Source organism: Athene cunicularia (genome assembly GCF_003259725.1).
Source record: "Athene cunicularia isolate RWA chromosome 1 unlocalized genomic scaffold, athCun1 chr1_part2, whole genome shotgun sequence".
Taxonomy (NCBI): domain Eukaryota; kingdom Metazoa; phylum Chordata; class Aves; order Strigiformes; family Strigidae; genus Athene; species Athene cunicularia.
This window is the reverse complement of record NW_020799092.1, coordinates 54,682,768-54,707,767: the sequence shown is the minus strand read 5'-3', so window position 1 is coordinate 54,707,767 and position 25,000 is coordinate 54,682,768. Positions and strand designations below refer to the sequence as shown.

At 36.5% G+C, this 25,000-nt stretch overlaps 1 protein-coding gene across 1 annotated transcript in view; it reads right to left on the bottom strand.

The window, feature by feature from the left end:
* The window catches only part of FOXP2 (forkhead box P2), a 373,136-nt gene that overhangs the window by 7,180 nt on the left and 340,956 nt on the right, over positions 1-25,000 (bottom strand). The window contains exon 19 of the mRNA XM_026868109.1: positions 24,764-24,927. Coding sequence (XP_026723910.1) covers positions 24,764-24,927 — 164 coding nt within the window. The remainder of the gene's footprint in view (positions 1-24,763; positions 24,928-25,000) is intronic.

The window sequence follows — 25,000 nt, the reverse complement described above, 5'->3', positions numbered from 1 at the left end:
AGCATGCAGACACTACGGTGAACTGGAATTTTATATAAATATCCCACTACAACGGAGATTTGAAAGAACATGATAAAAAGCTCAGATGTTGCAAAGTGCTTAGTACTCTGACTCCAGTCCAGCAAAGTTTATGCAGGTCCAACCTAGGTTAAACTCTGTAGGATTACTCATGGGCTTCAGAACAAAGTATGTACATAAACGTGCTTCTTGTACAGGGACACAGTACTACACATCAAGCAGTACTGCCATACGGAAAACCACATAATAAGTGGCCATTAAAAATTGTAACATATTTAAAACTGTGCATTAAAAAATCCGAATAATTCAAAACAATGGGAATTGTGTTTCAAATACGTAACTGATATGTAATAGGCATTAATAACAGTAAGGAATTTTGTAAAGGTTAGCATGAGAAGCTTCTGAAGTTTTAATATGTACTTTGTCAATTTTATAAGAACATCTGTGTGTACACATTCACAGATGCATGGGTTAACAAGAAGAAAAGGAATGAATCCATCTGGATTAAATTCTGAATTTGATATCTACAGGATGTGCTAAGAGCATTTGATTTTTACTTACGCAGGCAAAGTAAGGATCAACTATCTAAATTCTTCTTAAAACAAAACTATTTTATTCAATACCTTATTAACACCTTTATTCCCATGTTGTTTTTCTAAGTATACATTACACAAATATATACATTTTACCTTGAATTAAAGCAGAATAGCTTTAATTTTCCCTACTAGAATAAACTGTGAAAAATTTAATTGAATTTACAAAATCAAATAACATATAAAATCCAACTCTTCTTTTAAATAAATGCAGTAAAAAATTCATAAAATAAAATTAAGGTAAAACCATGATACAGTCTCACTGTATATAGGTTCTGCCTCACAAATAGAGTACACTAAATATACTAAACAAATATTTAGCAGTCAGCTACAACACGACTTCCTTACAGCTAAAATACAAAATAAAGATTACTATCCAAGGATTACTGCACTACTATCTGGGTTAGTATCCAACATGCCACTACACAGTAATTGATAAAATAATAAAGAACAAGACATACCACCTGATTCTCCTTGCAAAGTTAACCCTGCTGTAAAGATTAAAAATGGAAATTGAGCCTAATCTCATACATCTCACTGTTGCAATGTTTCTAGCAGACACCTGAGGTCTGGAACACCCCAGGGTGAGCTGGGGTCATAACAGTATCTACCTCAGCAGAGACTTTACTGAATTTGAATTCAACTATTAGAACACACAGGCAACAAGGTTCTTCAGTCCTTAGCTAAATTTAACTATATTTGTTCTTATATGTTTGGGAGATATGTTGCAAGGGAATGTGAGGTCATTCAGAAATGACTTTTATCACTGAAAAATATTTGAACAGTGTCCTTTGAAAGGGGGAGGAAACCCATTCATCCCTGTTTAAGGCAATACAAGTAATTGTGTGCCTTGAGATTTAAGGGACCTTTTATAAGGTTAGGCTTTTTACTTAGTATCTTTTTTTCAAAGATTTGTAAGTGTTGGAAGAAAAATTCTAAACTCCATTTAAGCTTCAAATTTCAGGTATTTTCTTCAGAATTGTTAAGTGACTGAGTTTTTGATAGAAGTCTTAAATGTTTTAATCATGATATAATGCCATATTAATTGATTCCAGATGCTGTAATACTATTATTACAATATTCTGTCCCCTCTCTTGCTCCCAAGAAACTGCATTTTTGCACTGGTATACCTAGCATATTCCTTCATCCATGGTGTCCCTCAAGGGTCTGTACTGGGACCAATACTACCTATGTCAATGACACGTCCAGTGGGATTGAGTGCACCCTCACCAAGTTTGCAGATGATACCAAGCTGAGTGGTGCAGTCGATTCGGCAGAGAGGAGGAAGGCCCTCCAGGTGGACCTTGACAGGCTTGAGGAGCAGGCCCACATGAACCTCGTGAAGTTCAGTAAGGCCAAACACAAGGCCCCGCACCAGAGTCAGGGCAAGCCCCAATATCAATACAGGCTGAGGGTCAAAGGGATTGACAGCAGTCCTGTGGAGAAGAACGTGAGGATACTGGCAGATGAAAAATTGGAGCTGGCAATGTGCATGTGCCACCCAGAAAGACAACCGTATCCTGGGCTGCATAAAAAGAAGCCAGCCAGCAGGTTGAGGGAGATGATTCTCACCATCTACTCTGCCCTCATGAGATCCTACCTAGAGTACTGCATCCAGCTCTGGGGTCCCCAGTACAAAACAGACATGGACCTGTTAGAACAGGTCCAGAGAAGGGCCACAAAAATGGTCAGAGGGCTGAAAAACCTCTCCTACCAAGAAAGACTAAGAAAATTGGGGTTGTCCAGCCTGGCTCCCAGGAATACCTTAGTATGGTCAGACAGACAGAGGCTTTTTACCAAAGCTTGTAGTGACAGAACAAGAAACAACTTGAGGAGGGTAAGTTTAGATTTGCCATAAGGAAGAAATCTTTTACAGTGAGGGTGGTAAGACACTGGAGCAGGTTGCCCAGAGAAGTTGTGGATGCCTCCTCCCTGGAAGTGTTCAAAGTCAGGTTGGATGGGGCTTTGAGCAACCTGATCTAATAAAGGATATCCCTGCCCAAGGCAGGCAGGAGTGGACTTTAAATGTCCTTTATATCCTAAATGATCTTTAAATGTCCCTTCCATCCCAAACCATTCTATGATTCATCACTATCCATCCTTTCCATGCTTAAAAAATTCTGACTGCAGAACTTTTCTTTTTTACCAAACGAGTTCAGTTCCTTTAAGGGTGGTGGCCAGGTTTTTTTTATTACATTTCTGTGGTTGGAGTGTAGCCACTGTACAAATAGGGAGGATAACAAGAAATATCCATTAAAAATGCACTGCACATTATAAAATACTAGTTCCTCTTGTGCTGTTATTTTCTTTGTATTGAGGACCTCTTTTTTGCAAGGACAGTTCAAACAGTATTTCAGTGACTAATCTGTGGAGGAGTTAATAGGTTGGAAGACTAATCAGGATACGAAATTTCCATTTTTGTCAACGATACTTATCAACAGTAAATCAAGACCTAAATCAAGCAGTTCAGTTGTCCATGCAAAAAAAAAAAAAATTGTCATAGGCTTTTCTGCCAGCAGCTTATGACTACAGCTCACAGAAAACACTGCCATACAAACACCTCTTTCTGGAAGCAAAAGCACAAGGAATAAGACATAGGCTTTTGAAACTAACATTTCTCTCAACTCTAGAGCTTGTTTTCCAAAATCAAAGGTTGAAAGAAAAAGTTGAGGCATGTTGGTTAGAGATGTAAAGGATCTTACAGTTATAGTATTTTAATTATCTTCTGAGGAGGAAGTAAGTATACAAAATATATATAAAAAACATTCCCCCCCCCTTTTTTTTTTTTTTTTCCTCTTTTCCATAAGCAAAACAAGATCTGAACACCCATCTTTTGAATTGCTGAATACATTCTCATCTTGAAAACTTTCAGTACAGTATGATATAACCCAAGATATTTATTGTACATAGAAAGCAAAATACTCAGACTGGTATCTGTATGTAACTAATATGAAAATATGTATGTGTGTGAGTTTCAATAGAGATATGTATTTAAATGTATGTATTTGCAAAATACTACACTATCATTTTTTTGTACAATGGGAGTGGTGTACTAAGGACAAATTCCCATGTGAAGTGCCTGGTATTTAAACATAAATTCTGAAAAAAAATATTTATATATGCCATGTCTTTTTATCAATAACATGCTACTCAAATCCTAACAACAGGTCATAGCTTAGTGATTTCTGACTTCTCATGAAAACTTAACTTATCCACTACATAACTGGAATCTGTATTTTAACAAAGATTATTATGGTTCCTTGACGGCCTAATCCTAGGTTTAGAACTAATCAGTATTTTTTATTAATGACATAGAATAGAAAGCATGGTTATTAACTTCATAGATGTCAACAAAATGGAAGGTAATGCAAACACGCTGGTGAAGATGATGACATTTCAAATATGTGGCAACTTGAGAAAATCCAGGTAGAGGTTTAGAAAAAACTGTTATGATGGAAGACTGAAAGAAGGATGTCTTAGCTTATAGAAAGAGCAACACATTAGATGCTGGAGTTAAAAACTAGTACAGACAGTGAAGCACTGCATGAGGTTGCCTGGGAGGCCTTGGAGTCCCCATCCTTGGGAGCCTTTATGAAGAAGTTAGACACTCATCTGTGGGAAGTGCTAACTCTTTGCTAACTCTAACCGCTGACTCTTTGGTAAAATAAAGGGATGATGAAGTAATGTCTTATCAAGTATTATTAACTATATCATGTCCAAATGTCCTCATCAGAATGGCTGCCTCCTATTAAACAACTGCTGGCAAACGACATCTCTACCTGAGCTCAGGACCAACAATGCCGCATAAAAAATAGTAGGTGAGGAGATGTCTGCAGCAGCAGCAAAAGGAAAATATGGCAATGCTGAAATACTTTAAATAACTTTTTGGTAAAAGTATAAACAAATGAACATACTCATTTCCATGGATCACCTGCTTTACAATTGGTGGATCTACTGTTAGAAAATGTTCCCTGTATCCCAGCACTTTCAAAATGAAACTCGTTGTGAGAGACCTTTATAATATAAAAAGATTCTATCTGTGAGAGACCCTTGTAATATAAAAGGATTCTAATTACATGCAGAGCTGCCTGCTCATTTCAATACATTACTTCTTCCTTGCTCATAGATCACAGAACACAAAGTTCCTCTGTCTTTGCAGCTGCCTCATTCACTCTTCCACATGCTTTACAGCTTAACATGGAGATTTTTCTCTCACTCCTGCAATTTCATGTTCTTATGTTCTCAGATATATACTACATCCTTAAAGACATCATCATTTATAACATTTAACTAGAACAACTGCCAGGTGCCAGGAGACAGGTAACAGTTGCTGGACCCTTACAGGGGCCTCATGAAGACCGTCTGCAGGCTGATGGAGAAGAGCTTTGAGGCATCAAAGGAAAAACGCAAGATAACAGGACAGGCAGTTGATGGACAAATATATACTAGGAAGGACTGTATAAAGTAACTTCCAAATATTTAGAGATGAAGCTAAATTCCCAAAGCCTACAATAACTCTTGATACAAGATGAACTTGTCTTTTAGAGCTTTGCACAAGATTAGTCTGATCCTGCCTTGGAAAAACTTGTCTTGCATAATAGCTACTAAAATCCTGCTAAAATCTAGGCAAAAGCAACAAGTGTTACATTCAACTTTTACACATTAGAATGTATGCTGTTGCTGGCAAGAAAACAACCAGATTCTATAACTAGGTACATGATTTCATAATTAAATTGAACTGGTGTCAACAAGGAGAAAAGATACTTGATACAATATTCTCAATTATGGATAGCATGTTTTCTACAGAGGTTTCACGTCACCTCAGCTTTAATGTAAGTGGATACCGAATCTGGCAAAACAGCATTGGGAATGCAGGACAACAAAATATTAATAATTACAATAAACAAGGTTTGGATTTGGTTAGTAGATATAGTGCTCATTCCAGGCTTTGAATAGAAAATACAACTTATATTTGGAAAAAAATACAAAGTCAGAGAATGCCTTTCATAACCATCAGCACTGAGTTACCACAGAGACACTGAGCACTCTTCTTCCAAAACAAAGATGTACTTAAGTTTCCCTGTATGTTTTCCATCCAATTCTATGGAAGGAAAAAAATAATTAGTTAAGTTCTCATTTGTGTATGTAAAAAAGAAAAAGAAAAAAATGCAAGAGGTTTGGTATTTAATTCTGAAACCCACTGGGGAAGTGCCACAAACCTTCCAGGATCCCAGTGGAATTAATTTCAGAGTTTAGATCTGTGTCCTCTAAACATTGTTGCCCATATCCCAAAGTCTTCAATGTTCTTCTAAAATCATTTAAAGGAAAGTGCTGTGGGACATCATGATAGAGAGATGCAGTCTCTCAGACAGTTAAGTCAATGTAATGACTAGCACTGAAAAAACTTTGCTCTTGCTTTTGTATTGAAGAGGTGGTAGATGTTGAGAGAGAAAAGCTGCCTAGGTCAATGTGCTTACTGTGAGCTTTGTAGCCAAGAGTATGGTTTGCAGCAAGTCATGTAATTTTTTTTAAGAGCTTTCAGTGCATTTTTACTCCACACAGGGGTTGCAATAATCAGTCTAAAATCATGAAAGGTTTTTGTTTTTTTTTTTTTTCCCCCGAGTTGCAGCTGAAAGTGTTTTGTATTGCTATGGTGACTGAGGCACCTAGTAACACTAGGAGTTTTTTACTTTGGTATTCAATGACACAAAGGGCAATAAATTAGATCATGTCTTGAAGTCCCTCCCAGGCTTATTTTCTATGAGACTTTAATTTTGATACTATTGACTCACTAGCATTTCTAGTGACTTCATGTAGGAGTATATAAAGATGATGCATTTTCTGGAACTTGGCTGGAGAAAGTTTTCCCAGGGGAATCTTTGGGACTGAACAATTTCTAAGCCATATGTGGTATGACAACTTATGTTGATTATTTCTTTTAAATTTTTTTTTTGCCTATTAAAGTAATAAAGATTTTTTAAAGTTAGCCAAAAAATAAAATTAGGTAGTGCCCAAAGAACTTTAATCTTTTCCCAAACCAAATGATGTAGTTTGACCCGTTCTTCTTCACAATTCTGTAGACAGCCTTAAGCCCACAAACATTACATCCTCAAAACCAATTGGCTTGTCTGCAGATACTCTTCCAATTGTACTATTTCTCCACTGTCTTTACTTCCGTTACATTAAGTATGCTTTAGTATATGAAAAGAACAAAACATAACATGTGATATTTGTGTAACACAGTATCTTTTATGTAACTCCACAATTCCAGTGTAACTTTTAATGTTGGACATCTGCAATTTATTTACATGTTTGCTTATTACCCATACTGCCCTCAATTCTTTCATGCTGTAGGCATCCTGAACTACAAGTGCAATTTTGAATCATCTGCACAAAGTGTTCAGTGTATGCTTTGGAAGAAGATATTTAAAAGATCCACAGCTACAGCATTCTTCAAAATGGAAGCCTGAAAAACTTTGTTTCCATGTTAACAAGGTAAGCTACTAAAGCACAAAGAATATTTTGGCCAAACTAATTATTTCTATACACTTCCATATTTTAGTATTTGAAGAACATTTTTAATCTTTATTTTTATCTGAAGCATTTTGGCTTTCTAAAGACTTCTCTGTGTTAACATCTAATATTAAATGAAATATTTTTCTAGTTTAAGCTGTTGAAACACATAATTTTAAAAACTTCTATTTCTGTGACCTAACATTTTTAAAGCTGTGATTTGTTATACTTGTTTACAGAAATATTTTTCACCGAATATTATTTGGTAAAATGACAATCACTATATTACAGGTGTAGCAATTGACCTGTTTGGTTGGTTGGTTGTTTTTACCTCCCTATTACCTCTGGACTAGTATTTCCTCAGGAAGAGCTGTATCGCATCTTGCCAGTACAGCTCTAGGTCTGTAGGATAACCTATAGCATTTTAAAGAGAAAAGCTCTCCTTTCCAACATACTGTTTCAGATCTAGAATTTTTATATTTATGTTTTGGTAGGCAAATGGTGACAAATCCTCAAATCCTACAGTATTTTTAAGATATTTAATTCTATTACTTTGTCTCCTTATAATTTCATGCTATTATAAAAAGTTTATTATTTTTCTTAAGTAGAAGTGAACTACTTACTGACATGAATATGTACAGCCATTTAGGGAGATACTAATCCAAATATTGAGAAAGGGAAGGAAGAGTATTAGATGAGTAACAAAATACAAATTCAGTAATGCTACAACTGTCACAGAATCTTTTTTTTTTTTTTTGGTCAAACATCGGGAATCACTTTCCCCATGTATTTATAACATATACTGAAATGCTGAAGAAGTGCTCTTATTTCTAGATAAAATAATACCTATATGCAAATCTCTATCTTGAAGCAAGAAAGGAAGGAAGGTCCTATTGTCACATATCCTTGTCAGGAAGCTGAGGGTGTGCTACCTCATTTCACTAAGGAGAAGGTGAAGCTACAACATCGTGGTGGAAGACGGGGAAATTTTCCTGGTGGAAATGCAATGCCTATAGAAGCACTGCACCTCAGTGAGGGTATTTCTGGCTGTGCTTTGTCAACCTGCCACTTTCAAAGTATACCCTTCCAACCTGGGCCCTCCAAGAACCATGATGAGGAAAAAAAAATTAAATAGCAACCATTTATTCTCTCAAATACAACACCAAAAAAACCCTCAAAATATATTTTGTTTTCTATCTGTCATCTGAGCTATCACCACGGATTTCAAGTCTACCATGTGGACTTGGGAGTTCACTGACTTGGTGATGAAAAACATCACCAGCTGACATCACACTAGCTGACAGGCACTGTTGCAGACTCTGTCAGGAGATAAGAGTGCACTGGAATAATTAATTAGGGCACTAAAGTTTGTCTTCTTTAGTTCATCACTGGAGGAGATGGCATAAGATGGAATTAATGATCAATGGTCACAAAGTGTCTCTGGTACATCAAGTAAGGTGCAGGGGCAAGTAAGACTGAGTTTGTGTAAGTCTATTACTGCTTTTATAACCTCCAAGACTAGATACTTGTGCTTTTCTATTTATAGTAGGTGTTGGTAAAATGTTATCAGTCACTGTAAAAGAAGCTGGTGTTCTTCATGCCTTCTGTTCAATTATTTTAAGATAAAAAGTATTTGAGTCCCTCTAGGAAAAAAATGTAAAAATCACAAACCTCACTATCACCAACTGCACAAAACTGGTCTTGCAAACACAACTTTTCTTTTGTGATACCTTAAAAAGATGCAAACTCAGTTTTTGCTATTTGTAAGATCCATGCTTTCAGTGAGAACGTGATACAACTTTGCTGATATCTGTAAAACAAAATCCAGAACATCTTTCTTCTTGAGCTTAGTTGCTGAAAAGGTAGGTTGCTTCTGCTCACTCTCTGCTTGTTTTGTCTTTAGGGAAACAAACTTAGGATCACAGGATAACTCAGGTCAAAGGGGCTTCAGGAGATCCTGGGTCAAACTCCTGCCCAAAGAAGGCACAGCTACAAGGTCAGAACAGGTTGCTTAGGGTTTTTACCCAGTTGGGTCTTGAAAACCTCCAAGGATATAGACTATACAACTTATTGGCAACTGTCCCACTCACTGTCTGACTGTCCTGATGAGGAAAGAGTTCTCTTTATACCCAGTCTGAATCTCTCATTTTAACTTATGTGCACTCTCAGTCTGGCACCACAGTGAAGAGCCTGGCTCCACCTTGCTAATCTCCCTGTAGGTACTGAGGGTCAGGTCCCTTCAAGGAAGCCTCTTTTCCAGGCTGATCAAGCTCAGCTCCCTCAGCCTCTCCTCACAATGCAATTGCTTCTGATTCTGACCATTTTGGTGGCCTTTTGCTGAACTCGCTCTAATTTACTGTTGTATTTTTTATATTTGAGGTGCCAAAACTGAACACAGTATTCCAGGTGTGGTCTAATGAGTGCTGAGAAGAGAGAGATAATTTCCCTCAGTCCCTTGGCTCTCTGCTGTGCTTAAAACAGCCCAGGACACTGTTGGCCTCAGCTGTCAGGGCACTGTGCTGGCTCATGCTCAGCCTGTTCTCTGCCAATATGCTCAGAGCATTCTCAGCAAAGTGGCTCCCCAGCCAGGCTATCCTAGTGTGCATCACTGCAAGGGGATCTTCCTTCCTCAGTGCAGGGCATGGCATTTCATAAAGTTCCTCTTGGCCCAGTCCATCAGCCCATACAGGTCCTCTGAATGGCTATCCTACCCGTAAGCATATCCCCTAATTTGACGTCATCTGCAAACCTGGTGAGGAAGAGGTCCATCCTCCAGGACATCAATAAAGATGTTAAACAGGACAGGTCACAGAATATTCTTATGTCCCATAAGGAATCAAAGAACAGCCCGGCATTGCAAATGGAAGACCAGAGTGAAAGGCAAGAACAATTACTAATTGCATGTGAAGATCTAGCATGAATATGGCAGAGGAAAGCTACTCTGAGTGTGTATGTATCTCTAATATCAGAGGGGGGAAGGGGATTTATTTTATCTGTATCTTTTGGATTTCAGGGGAATATACATAGAAGAAAATATTAAGACATTACAGTTTTATTGACAGAAAAATACACCAAACATTTAAAAAAATCACTTAGAAACTTATTGGTTAACAGGGCATTCCTAATTAGTCCTTCCACAACTGGAAAAATACTCTTTTGCTTGTATTTGCACAGATAAAAAGGTTCCAGATTTCAACATCAGCAATTTTGCTAATATTGTATACTATTAAGACTGTACAAATTTGCAAAGATCTAATAAAAAGATTTCAGATGTGGGAGAACTCCTTGTCTTATTTGAAAAAAAAAAAAAAAAAATTTTAATGAACTAAAACTGAGAAATGAGGCTGTAAGCAGTCACAAGAAATATCAGATGGAGATTAGGAGTGACTGAAGGCAGAATAAGAAATGAGGGAAAGCCAAAGACATGAAGACAAATGGTTTCCTGGGATGAAATCCAGATCTCATATAAGTCCATGGCAAAATTCCCCTTGACTTCATTAGGGCCATGATTTCACTTGTGAAGTTTATTCACAGCAGAAGATGTAAGTGAAACATGCAGTGCATCTGACAGAACACTTGGGGAGAAGGGGGAATAACCAAAGCTGATACACAGTGAACCACGTATTTTTCTACTAGACAAATGAGGTGAAATAACAAATTCCTGTGAGAAACTTCAAATATCTAACTCATACTAAAATTAAACATGAAGATTTGCCAGAAATAAAACTGGCAAAACTGGCAAAAAGCTAGATGAAGGAAGAACAAAAGACTATTTCACAACATGGAGGGAGGTTAACAGCAAGAATTCTAAGATTCTACATTTGATTTCTATTTTAAATATTATTATGAATACCCTAGAATAAGATACAGAGGTAAGAACACAATATATTTAGATTAGTCATAGGTGAAGTTAACTGTGAAAAAAATAACAGAGCTGACAATCCATGGAAAGTAACATGACATGTTTTTGTTGACAAATAAAAGAAAAAAATAAACTACCCACATAGATCCATCTAATGCAACCACTTGGGAAATATGTTGTTTTGAATCCTTCAGTGGTATCTCTGCTTCAGAAGTCAAAGCCCAGTATGTTAGACTAACTGGTAGAGAATAGTGACAGTGACAATAATACAAAACATGTTTATGTCTTTATAGTAGGTCCTCACTTCAACTTGTATGTTTAATGTACTTGACTACCTTTTCGCTATTACTCACTCACCTCAAAAATAATACAGCAGAATTCAGAAAGAACAATAGAAGTGACCTATGGCATAGTAAACATATCTGTAGGAGGAAACATTAAAAATGATAGGAGTACTTCAAATTGATTTAATTTAGCTGCCACTGAAGTCAATAAAAGAGGAGAAGCAGTTTGGAGATATGAATGAAAATGATAACACTAGAAATATGGAAATAAGGAAAATATAACAAAAAAGCAAATGTTCACCTTCACCTTACCTACACTTAAGGGTCACCCAACTTAATATGGCATATTTATGATCATTTTATCAGTACATTTATCCCATTATGAATTTCTTATAGTAATAATATTATTAAAGATAGAGTTTGGTGCTTCATGCCCTGCCAGTTTGGTCCTCCCCAAGCACATCAAAATATAAACTGGTTCACTTTAAATTACAGACAGCTAAAACTTGCAGTTTCTATTCTAAGAAAAAATTTGAAAATGGATATTGGTAGCAAATCAGAATGAAAAGGAAAACGTATAAAACAAGTTTTTGATGAATTTCAGCTTTATAGTAATGAGTCCGAGTTGAAAAAAATATTGAAAATAAAAAAAAAAAAACAAAACCAACAACAAAACAAGTCCTCCTCTTTCTTTCAGCTTTCTACAAAGAAATGAGTGTTGTACAGAGAAATTTCTAGAGAATAAATTGACAAATTTGTTGGTATGCACATGACAATTTCATTTCCCTTTAACAACAACAACAACAAAATTCTGAATAAAATGACTAATGAAGACATACAGATATTTTTTTTTGTAGATTATGAAACTGATAATTAAATTGGCTAGGTCTTCAACCTTTTAGGGCTTTTTTTTGGTTTGTGTGTTTGGGGGTTTTTTTTGAACCTGGGCAAGAAAATGCCAAGACAATAAACAGGGATACCCTATCTGCATTGTATATTATCAGCTATTAATTTTAATAATACTTACTACAAAAATAATCAAATTAAATCTTTGAACTGTAGGTAAAGAAAGGATCTTTCTGGAAAACCGACATATTAGCAATATATTATCAGATGAGCCTCAAAACTCATGCACAAATTGCCCTTCTTACAGAATCAAAATATTTAGGAATCAAGTTCTGATTAAGATGATATTAACATAGATTTTCTGATACTAGTGACTCTTACTAAAATTCCTATCCTTGACATTGGCTTGCTTCCTTTGGTGTCTAAATAAATGTATTTTCATTGTTACAGAACCACAGAAAGTGTAGAAACTTTACTAGAAATTACCTTAGGGCAAAGGCCTCTAAAGTCTTTCAAACTGACAACTGCATCTAGTTCAAACGTCCAAAGTTAACATGCTAAACAAAGAAAAGGATTAGGGAGAAAGAGCACCGAAGTTTTTAAGGTAAAGATTCAAAGGAAAATGGTAAAATAATAGAGATTTCAGTGTCTGCATATTTTTTGGGTTGTTGAAGAACCATTGAAAAAAGAGCAAGCCTGCAAACTAAGAAGTTTAAGAAAAGATGCTATGGATCTGGCATGCTCTGTAGTATCTAACTAAGTTTGGGATGTTTTAAAAATTGCATCAGTCATACAGAAACTTAGCAGCAACCACTAAGTATCTCAGTGTTATTTATGGGTTAGAGTAGGCAAGGGAAAATCTGGAAAGCTATTCAATAATCCAGGAAAAGCTGAGGGAGAGTTTGGCCTGTACTATGTTTCTTTGTCATACATCTTATAAATATGGAGAATGTATAATTATTTTTTTTTTCAAATTTCTGTTGGAAACTTTTACATCAATAAAACTCTGCTATCTTGGAAAACTGATCAGATAAATAGTGTGGGACAAAAAGGCTGAAAATAATATTCTTTTACTAACTATTCCTGCACGCTTTTGTGAGATTTTATAAGCTAATCATCATTTGTCCACAGTGGCACCTAAGCATTTTGTTCTAATACAGCAGCAAGGGATCAAATAGCATTACACTTACACCTAGGCATGGTATATTTTTTCTTCTGGTACAGTCTTCACTGAAAACTTTGATTGATAGGTATGTTTGATGGTATGTTTCAAAGTTTTCAGCAGGATGCTACCAAAGTATTTCCTTTTCATATGCTAAGCTTCTTGGAGCATTGATCTTTTATTTTATTTTTTCAATGTTTAAGAAGTAGGACTTGAAGTGACGACTAGCTTTGCCTGCTATAGCAAGCCTGGAGAATGGCCAGCCCTTCTGTACGTTTTTTGCTGAATAGTTGCTGGCAGCATTTTAAGAAGTAGAACAACATGTCACACTTGGCAGCGACAAATGGGTCAAACTGACCCGTGTAGGACTGTCTGCACTGCCCTAGCTGACATTTCTCACATTAGTTGAATCTTACACTCACTATATATTTTTCTGTAAGACTAAATTTCATTCAATCTTAAAAATAAGAGTGGTTAAGTGTATTTAGCTATGACAGCTATTCCAGATTACAAAGTAAATGGACTTGGGCAATTCAGCTAGCCTCTAGTAAGACATAGCATACTTGAAAAAACTTACTTTTTCAGGACTTATCATAAGAATCAAGGAAAATAAGGTTTGAAAGCATCTCAAGGGATCATATAGTCTCTTCATCCCCTACCACCAAGTAGGTTATACCTAATCCACTTCTAAACACTTCTAACTTCTTAGAAGCCTCTAGTATCAGTGGTTCCACAGTCTCTCTGTGCTGGTACACATATCAGCACTTAATTATCCTACAGTCAGAAAGGTTTTATTTTTTTCTGGTGTCTGGCCTAACTCTTCTTGCTGAAATACTAATAAATTATTTCTTGTCCCATTCCCAAAGGTTAAGTTCATTCCCATCTTCTCTCTATAGTGTTCTGAAGACTTTCATAATTTCCTCACCCAGTTTCTCTCTTCTCAACAAACCTAATATTTTTAGTCCTTCCTCAGTCTTCAGAAAAGGCCAATCAGAACTGGGTGAAGGATAGCATTTACTTTTACATACAGCATTCCTGTTAAGTATGCTTGCACCACCACATACCTCTGTGAGCACACATTCAGCTGGTGACCTGCTACAATTTCTAGAGTTTAAGAATGACTGTTTATCCAGTCATCACCACCTCATATTCACACCAATGATTGTTCTTACATATAACACTTCAAACTTACTCTAATGTTTTTCGAACATTTTACCAAATTGTTGTTAACATGTGAATACTAATAATGCCTCCCATTTGTATGCTTTTACAGATTTAAGATTTCGATGTGAGGAGCAACATGTCTAAAGAATATGTTATATCTCTATGACCTCTGCAACAAAACACAAATATAGTCTGCCTGCAGACTGAGCTGGTTAGGACATATCTGAGATATCACAGAATCCAGGTTAACGTATTCTGCCTCTTAATCGCACATTTTGGCCTGTGCTTAATACAGACTTCTGCTTCACAGGGCAGTCTGTTCCAGCCAGATGAAATATATACAGTGAAATACATTGTTCCTTACTAGATCTATAAATATCTAGCTACAAAATAAACCAATACATGTTTTAAACTGTAATTCCAGTAACTCTAGATGGATACAAATGAGTGCTCATCTCAAGGTATTTCACTGCTAGCAGTCATGGTTTACATGGTCACATGTAAGTGCAGTCTAACGCCAGCTGGCATTGTGTCAAACACTTCTCTAAACAAAGCCTGATGCTATTCTACACGCTGGCAGCAGTGTACGTAATATACCACTTCCATTCAAACTATATCTGAAGATGTTTTTCCAAAATTAAACAATTCAATTACTACCTGAAGACTGCAAGAATTTGGGTTTAGGGATTTCAAAATCTTTTTTGTTTTGCCTTTGTACAGCATTTATCACAACAGGGCTCCAGTCCATCCTTGAATGCTTTCCTATAAAAATAAACCACAAGAGTTTAGATGAATTTAGCTAAAGTATGTTTTTTCCCCATCAGAACAGAGAGAAAGAACTACATTACATACAACTACATCTGGAACGTTTCAAAAAAACTGTTAACACCTGCACATTGAAAATAACTGAGTAGTTTTTTGGAACAGTTACCAGAAAGGTGAGGAGAGTGGACAGGTCTACTAAAATGGAGATTCAAAGTTCACAGTGTGTTCTCCAGAACACATTTGAGAAACAGAAAAAGGAAGAGTAAAAAAGACTATGTAAGCTAGAATTTATATCAGTGAAACTAAATTGTAATATATTTAGTCTGGAAATTGGAAAGTGGCTTATAATCATCAAAGGAATGAAATTCCATAATGGCTTTCAGTTTGAGATTGACTATGATAATTTTAGGAGAGGAACTCTATGACATGGTTGTACACAACATGACTGTTATTTCCTGTGTTCTTAGACCAAGAGGAGATAAGTCTGATAACGCCAAATTTGCAAGGAATGAAGAAAAGGAGAGGAAATATAAAGAAAAATAAAATATTAAGTTGGGGAAATTCCCTAATTACCCAGAGTACTACTATCACAGCATAATACTGTATCTAAGAAACATTTGCCCTTATCCATCTCAATCAGGAGCTTATGGAAGGCTTTGAAAAGGGTTAGTGAGAGGCCATGATCATGCAAAGGCTCTAACTAACACTAAACCTCTATTAATGGGAGCAGTGTAACAAATGAACTTGGTAAGTCTAGGTAAAGGAGGAAGACTACTGGATTTGTTCAGCCTAATTTAAGGTACAAATTTAATATTGTTGTTTCATTGGAGAAAACCATGACAATACCTGCAGTTATAATCCTAACAGAGACTACAACAGGGTCTGCACCACACATACACATTCCCAGCACTGTTCATAGACGGCTGTTAGATGCCAACAGCAAATTTTCTCAGCTGCACTTTGCCAGAAGACTGTGAACACTGCTTTTGTGTATGGACATTGCCAGGTATAATCATATCTTTAGTCATCTTGATATTTGATTATTTTAATGTGACCTACACATGAGGTTTCATACTGAGATGAAGTCTTTGTATTAACTCTTTTAAAAAAAAGTGCATTGAGATATCTAGTCTTTTAAAATGTGTAAAGTGGCTAGAGTTTTCTACAAATTCTAAGGACTAAATAATAATCAAATAATAACACTTTCTCATCATAATGTCCTAAATTTTCCAACTAAGTTTTGCTTGGATTTATGGATCATAGTTTAAACTACTGGTATAAACATTACCAATTGGATATAATTGTGTGAACAGTTAAATAAAAACATACAATATGTAAAGACATATTTTGGACATGTGTATTTACAAAAAAATATTGAGAGAGTCCACTTTCAAAAATTTTGGCTTATAATATTGCACTTATTCAAAATCCAAATGAAATCATCAAAAGTGGATAAAACATAACATCATGTGCAGTTTTAGAAATGCAATGTTAATGACACTATCATCTCAGCTTTTGTGTTGTACAAAGACAGGCATCTCCTATGAGAACTAAATTTAAGAGTTACACAACCACATCACAGAGAGATTTAGTTGCACAACTTCAAACACATTTTTAACATCTGTAACAATACTTAAGATGCTGCCTTTTCTTATACAGACTTGTTATGTGAAAAGCATAAATATCTTGCCCATACACAGAGAATTCACGACAGCAGTACCACAAAGTTTTCAGCAAGACAGCTTCCAAAAAGATTCTGTGAAACCCCACAGGAGCTTACCAACTTCTACAAGCCATGCTATAGGGATCTGACACTTTTCAGCTGAAGGCACTATATCTCTGGAGTGATCTTTTTGTCAAGAGCATTGGGAATGTACTGTAGAAGTGCAACAATTGAGGCTGGAATACTGTAAAGAAGAAATAGCAACTTCTGATCCAAAGTAAGAAATGTAACATTTAAGAAGCTAAAGAGGAAATGATAAAGGACTGGAACATCTTGAAAGATAAGAAAATTGATGAACAGAAGCAAAATGTGGATGACAAATGGACGGAAAAATAATGCAAAATAAAAACCAAAACAAAATATTTATTCAAGTAAAAAGTTATGACAGTGAGTATGGTGAAAAATATTATTTATCAGAACACCACTGCTTATTTTTTCCACTAGTGCCCACATGTGAGTGGCTCTGTATGAAGGTACGGAGGCACAGCCACAACTCAAAGAGTTACTGTTGCATGATCCATACAATCAGTAAAGGCAAAAAAAAAATGTAAATGGTAAGGAAATAGTATGATAAAGTGTTGGATTGCTGGACTTGCCTGTCACTTTCAGATGCTTTGCAGTGCTAGGGAAAGCCAAAATTATTTCACTGTGTATTCTCACAATACAGATTCTTTCAATGGGAATATGCTCAGAAAAAAGCTATAACCTTTAAGATCCTGTTTCCTAGCTGTTCCTCTTTTCATATAAAAATAAAATTCAATTGTTGTCACAAAGTCTCTTTGCCCATTATCATCTTTATGTTAAAATTACGAATAAAAATGTGTGAAATTAAATTATACAGGCATTAATATATCATGTGATTAGGTGAAACATTTTTGATGAACAAGGATACCCAGAAATACTGCAATTGCTGCCACATTCATCTGGTCAATTACATGCTTCTCACCTATTTAATAATGCTTGTTACATCCCTGTTAATTGATGTGTTTCAAGAGTTTGTTTTCTTATACACTATGTCAAGTCTTATACAATGAACAAGAGACTTGGATCATAGCAGTCTCCTAGAACAGAACAAGCCTCCAAGGTAAATGCAAAGAGATCACGAAATGGGACAATGCAATGAAAAAAAAAAAAAAAAAAAAAAAAAAAAAAAAAAAAGGAAAAGAAGGAAAGACAGGGGATTGGAACATTATGAAGTTAAAGAAACAAGGGAATGAAAGGGATTAAAACTGGAATGATAGGTAACCTACTGTAAGTGGTGTGAAAGCTTAACAGTGGGGGACTGGAATAATCAGATATGGGAACGACCTGACAATGAAATGCTTTCAAACTCAAGCACCTCAAAAGTAAATGATCTTACAGCAGAATAATCATATTTGCCTCTGGGAATAAAATTTAAAGATAAAAAACTTTAGGGGAAAAAAAAAAAGCCACAAGTTTGATGATTATGCAGATAGAACTGCAGAGAGAAATGATCCAGTCAGGGCAAGAGCGGGAAAAGTAAAGGAGTAGGGTTGAGAACAACAGCAGAATACAAAAGAAAAGGTGACTGAAACCACCAATGGTTGGAACTCACCTTTTCACAGACAGAATTGAAGACGAAGGACTACACTGAATAAGCTCATTTTTCTAATTCATCTCAGATAGACTGTTACTCTTGTTCATTTGTCCAAAAGTTATTCTTTCTCACAACAACCTAACATAACATTTTCTAGATACAACTTTAAAGATCATGGGATATATGTATGTCTTGACATTTGGCTTCAAACAATTCCCATCTTACAGAACACAGCACTACAATAGCTGAACACAAAGAGTCATATATGAGATGATATACGGATTCACTTTTTAAGAAATGACTCTAAAAATTATTTTTTGTTTTCACTGTACTATTTTAAAAAGCAATCAACAACTAAAATTCTGGAAAGCAGAATGACATCCATTATCTCTAGGATTCTGGACTCGCTTTTAGGAACTAGATTATTTTCATCAGTCAATTCAGAACATAAGAGATTAGTTGCATTGTCCTCAGTCTACACTCTCATGCAGTGTGAGCAGGGAGAAATCCATGACAATAACCCCCTTCCACAGAACCCCACCAGTAGGATATTTGCATTCCCTATCTTCTTTGCTAAATCCTCCCACTCCTTATTAAACAAGGTGCAGTGAGTTTTAACAGAATGGCATATCCACCTCATCATCTCCTATGGCAAGACTACATCTTCTCAGTCTACAATTTTCTGATAACCAGTTTCTTTTTGTTTTCTCAACTGCTATGAACAGCTTTGCAGATTAAAATTTTACCTTTTCCTCCCATGCTTACACAGTGAAGTAAAATTGTCATTTTGCATGATGCATTTGCCAAAATATGAATCCATGGACAAGAGATGCACCAAGTGTTCTGGTTATAAAACACCCTGGTCTGTGCCAGTTGCAATAATCATTTACATGTGATCTATCTAGTACAAATGCACAAACACCAGAAAAACAGTTGAACTTTATTTCCATTCCTGATATTCCATTCCCAAGAGTGAGAACTCTTGAACATATAACAGAGACAGGAAAAATAATAATACAAAGTTGATTTCATTATGATCCCGATGTTCAGTTAAAAATCTAAGTTTATTGGCTCTGAAGGAACTGACTTTCAAATCCCTCCAAAACTATTCAGCAGTATACTGGCTATGACATGCAGGTTAAGAAGAAGTTGTGTTATCACTAACGCATGAATTGTCATTATTGTCCCTAAGTATCATTCCATGTCTTATCCAACGTTGTTGTTTCTTCAGGGACAATAAAAGTTTTTCCAAAGTTTCCTACAACCACACATCTTTAATTGCACTTCTTTGGATGCTTGTGTTTTGGTTTAACTTTTTTTTTTTTTAACTTTTAACTCTGAATTTATACCCTAAAGGTATGTACTGTGGAACTTCCAACTAAATCCATGTACAATTGTTATGTAAGATTAGTAGCACCTAGTTCTATATAAATAATGATTTTTTTTGTATATAAAATACCTTCTGTTGTGTTTGTCACATTGAAACCTGTTGCTTATCAGCTAAAACTCACAGTAATTTTGGAGTAGTCCATGTTCAAAAAATGAAGGAAGAAACACTCTTAAGTATTGATTTTAAAAGATAATTGTCTGACACTGATTGTTCCCAACCAGTATTTGAGGAAATTGGAATTTTGAACAGAACATATATGCATAGTAAGCAATGCATTTTCTCAGTGTAGATTTATGTTAGCGTCCACATAAACCTACCAGGAATTGGATTTGAAGACCAATCAAAGACAGAACTTGAATGTAATACTGTGGAAATATCTTTACATAACATCTCTATTGATGATCTAGACAGGGGATCGAGTGCACCCTCAGTCAGTTTGGAGCTGACACCCAGTTGGGTGGGAGTGTTGATCTGCTCAGGGTAGGGAGGCTCTGCAGAGAGACCTGGACAGGCTGGAGCCATGGGCTGAGCCCAACTGCAGGAGTTTCCATAAGGCCAAATGCCGGGGGCTGCCCTTGGGCCACAACAACCCCCAGCAGCGCTACAGGCTTGGGGAGGAGTGGCTGGAGAGCTGCCAGTCAGAGAGGGACCTGGGGGTGTTGATTGACAGCCGGCTGAACAGGAGCCAGCAGTGTGCCCAGGGGGCCAAGAAGGCCAATGGCATCCTGGCTTGTGTCAGCAATAGCGTGGCCAGCAGGGACAGGGAAGGGATCTGACCCCTGTACTCGGCACTGGTGAGGCCGCCCCTCGATTCCTGTGTTCAGTTTTGGGCCCCTCACTACAAAAAGGACATTGAATGACTCGAGCGTGTCCAGAGAAGGGCAACGGAGCTGGTGCAGGGTCTGGAGCACAGGTCGTACGGGGAGCGGCTGAGGGAACTGGGGGTGTTTAGTCTGGAGAAGAGGAGGCTGAGGGGAGACCTCATCGCCCTCTACAGCTACCTGAAAGGAGGGTGCAGAGAGCTGGGGATGAGTCTCTTTAACCAAGTAACAAGCGACAGGAGAAGAGGGAATGGCCTCAAGTTGCGCCAGGGAAGGTTCAGACTGGATATTAGAAAGCATTTCTTTACAGAACGGGTTGTTGGGCGTTGGAATGGGCTGCCCAGGGTGGTGGTGGAGTCCCCATCCCTGGAGGTGTTTAAGAGTAGATTTAACATAGCGCTGAGGGATATGGTGTAGTTGGGAACTGTCACAGGTTTATAGTTGGACTGGATGATCTTCAAGGTCTTTTCCAACCTAGACGATTCTGTGAAACACAGAAAGTGAACCTATGATTTGGGATGCTACTAGTGATATGCTGCATACTGGATCATGGAATTACCATCTTTCATCAGACTGGGAATGTAAACTGGGAGACATGCAGCACAAAATTTCAAATGCTTTATGTAACTATTCATACAGGAGAAATCCCCTCTACTATGCCTTAGTCACCTAAAACTTACTGCAGTATTTTTAAATGTTCAAGAAGTGTAAGAAATGAAGCAGATTATACCTCATTACCCAAGGCAAAAACTGTAAAGTTTTTAAAGTGCCACTGCCCTAAATATACCAGCTGGGACTCATTGCACTTAACAAGTATTTAAATGTTATACATTTACTTGAAGTTACATACCTGCCATATTTCTCTAGTCAATGAACAGACACTATTTTCTAAGCAAGCTGATTCATCCACCTATGTTAGATACCTGTCCACAGATGGGTAAGTTTATGACTCTAATTGCTCTTACTACTTTTTCTTGAAAACCAGACGTGAAGTACCAGGTTCAAATCCAAAGACTTGAATAATTTCCCCACTTTCTAACACTGAGTAGCTAAGGTACTACAGTAACAAAAATCAATTTCTCTGATAATGTTCTCATGCTCAAAGCATGGAAATACCAACTACTGTAATATGAACATTCCAAAATAAGAAAGTTCTGCTATCATAAATTTATCTGATAAAATGATATTCAGTACAATTTTAACAACCAAATGCCTGAGAAGCTTGCTCTTAACACTGTCACTGGGACTCTTTTAAAATTTTTGTTGATGCTCTAATACCATACAAATGTCTCTCCCTGGAAGCTTGTGCAGAATCCAAACTCTGCCCCTTCCCAACTGAATGCTCTGATCACTAAATTGCACACAACCTCTTGCCTCTTTCCCTAACACCATGCTCCATTGCTCCTGGCTGTGAGCCAGCTTCAAGATGGCAGGCAATGTAATTGCTCAGCATATTCCTGGTGTCATGGCTTTCCTGGGAATTGGGAGATGGAAATTTAATCTACTTGTAGATTAATAGAGCCACTGACTTTACAGGTGAGTGCAGTAATTATGGCTCCCCGAAGAACACTTTTCTAGGGGAGAAACACCCAAACTTCCTGGGTGAACATTCTCAGGAATCCACAAGTAAGTGGATGCTTGTGGCAGCACAGTATTTTTTCCTAGTGTATTAACTATTTTTCATTAACACTCCCCCGAGAATTACATAATCCATGTAAGTAATGAAAAAATTAAAATTTCTCTTCATTGTTTGCCATATTCCTTACTTATTTTACTTCTGTCATGCTTTCTCTATGTTCTTTTCTCATTTTCTTAAGTAGTGTTCTTTACTGTAACAAAGATGAAGGGCCCTTATAAATGTGGTAATGGAGGCAAGGAAGAGGCCTCTCTTCTCCCTTGGTCTCTGCCTCCTGCACAAGCCTCTCCCCCCCTCGCGACTTTTCCTTGCAGACTGCATTCATTCCCTTTATCATATTCTCGGCCCCATCAGCAAGGAAAAGGCAAAAAACTCACAAGCGAGCAGGTATCTAGTCACAGCCTGCATCGTTTGGTTGACAGTTCTTGGTCTCACAGAAGCCCAGTAATCTTGCACTAAATTTGGTGCAAGGGATGAATGAGCATAACCTTTTTCTCCAGTGGTATCTCAGTGCATTTGTATTCTGTTTCTTCAATCTATCAAGAACTGAGCAATAGGAACTCATAAGTTTCGAGTCACCACGGTAAGCCCTGAAACTGCCTGTTTTGACAAATGACATATAGAAATGAGAGAGGAAGGCTGAATCTTGAGTTAGGGTGTAACTCAAGTTATTTGCCTTTTTTATAGGCAAGAATTGTTACAATATGCAGTATTTTAGCTATAAACACAGCTATAAATGTAGCCATATCTACATAATCATATGCATAGCTATCTCAGTTTATCCAGCAGAATGGCAGACAGTACATAGGATATGTAAACAGATCTGCCAAACACTTGCAAAACAACTTTAATAGCAAGTGTCATTCTTTTCTATAAAGTAGCTGTTTTTAACACACATGATCTAACTCTTGTTTGCTCTTTAAAGTTTTATTGTCTTGGCATTTTATACAGGAAGAGAGCATTAGCATACTCAGGAGAACTGCTAAAAGTAAAAGGCCTCAAGCTACCCACTGCATGGTTGATAGCAGAAAGCATGGGATATAAAAACTTTTGTCTGATTGCTCACTTTACTTGTTTTAGAGTAGTGTTACTCTCAAGAGCATATATTCATGTTCTTTCTACTTCAAGTTTTATTACTTCTTTTGTATTATTTAATACATCTAAAGACACTTCCAAAAGACAAATTTTTCCATTTTGAAAAAGTAATGGTTTGGAACCTGATAAAATACATGAATGTTCACAGTGTATTATTTTCAAAGGCAAGTAGAATAAATGTGCAATAAAACAATTAAATATGTGACAATAAACATTTCTATGTGATCATAGATATATTAACATGCCAAACAAAAGAAGAAAAACTCAGGAAAATATTTCCCCTTTTTAGGGGACAGATCGAAATGGATTCTTCATGCACCAGAGCATAAGTAAAAAGGGACTTTGGTCTCAATTACTGTTACTGCTAAATATCCCACTCTAGAAATTAAAATTAATATTAAAAATGTGAAAGAGAAAATGGAATGAAAAAAAGCAAATCAGATCAGCTATTTTAAACACAGATAAAAAGAGACCATAATTGTATATGCACATTAAAAATCATCCTACAGTAAACTTAAATCTAAGTCTACTTAGATATCACACTGCTAATTATTATATAAATAACCTGGGAAACAATACCTCCAAGATACATGTTTTACTATTTAGTAAACAAGAAACTGCCACGTTTGACACCACTGATTAAGGCCAGGCATTTCTAAAGCTTCAGACACATTTCTGAAATCCACAATACATCAATTTTTAATACTTCCACTCTCTCAGCTCCATTAAAAAGATGGTAGGGGAAAGATTTTAGAGTAATTAATGATATAGTTAGCTGCTAAATATTAATAGGAATCGTAGTCTTGCATAAAATATAACATATAAACCTTGCCAATACAGATGCACCAGTAATTAAACTTGAATATGTAATTACACTGATTTATACGACAGGCAAAAAGTTACACTTTACTGGCTTCTATGTAAACTGTGGGCAACAGTTAAACTTTGCATTTTATGGTTTATATAAATGAGCAATATCTCTACTACAGTTCATAAATGGTTTAGAGACTCATAGTTAAAATTACAACTAATTCCAACATGAACCTTCTGACTATACCTTACAAAGCAGGCTGTGAAAATGACCACCGAGATCAGCCTCCCGTTACATTCAGTGCTTGCAAGCAAGTTGAAGAGGTTTTTTAAAAAAACAAACCTCACACCAATCTTACTACAAAGTAAAGAAAGACTCATCTATTTAAATGTTTTAATATAAACATTTAGTTTCAAACATACAGTTCCCGATGCTTCGCTTACCATGTTTCAAAGCACTTCTGAGTAATATTGTGTCTTAGACTAAGCCATTTTTTCTTGAAAGGATGCTAACTGCACTTACATGTGAGGCTGAGGAGAGCAGCCCGGACTGCTGTTTCCATTACTGTCAATGTGATCCAGCGAACCATTGAGATCTTCATGGACTGCCTGCAGTAAGCCACTGGATGCGTTATTTATCAATCCTGGGTTACTAAGCAATGGTAAACTACTCTCTGCCAGCGCAGCCTAGCAAAATGAAGAATAAAAATAAAATTATTAGTCCATACTAATCACAAATCACTTCTAAATGTTCATACAT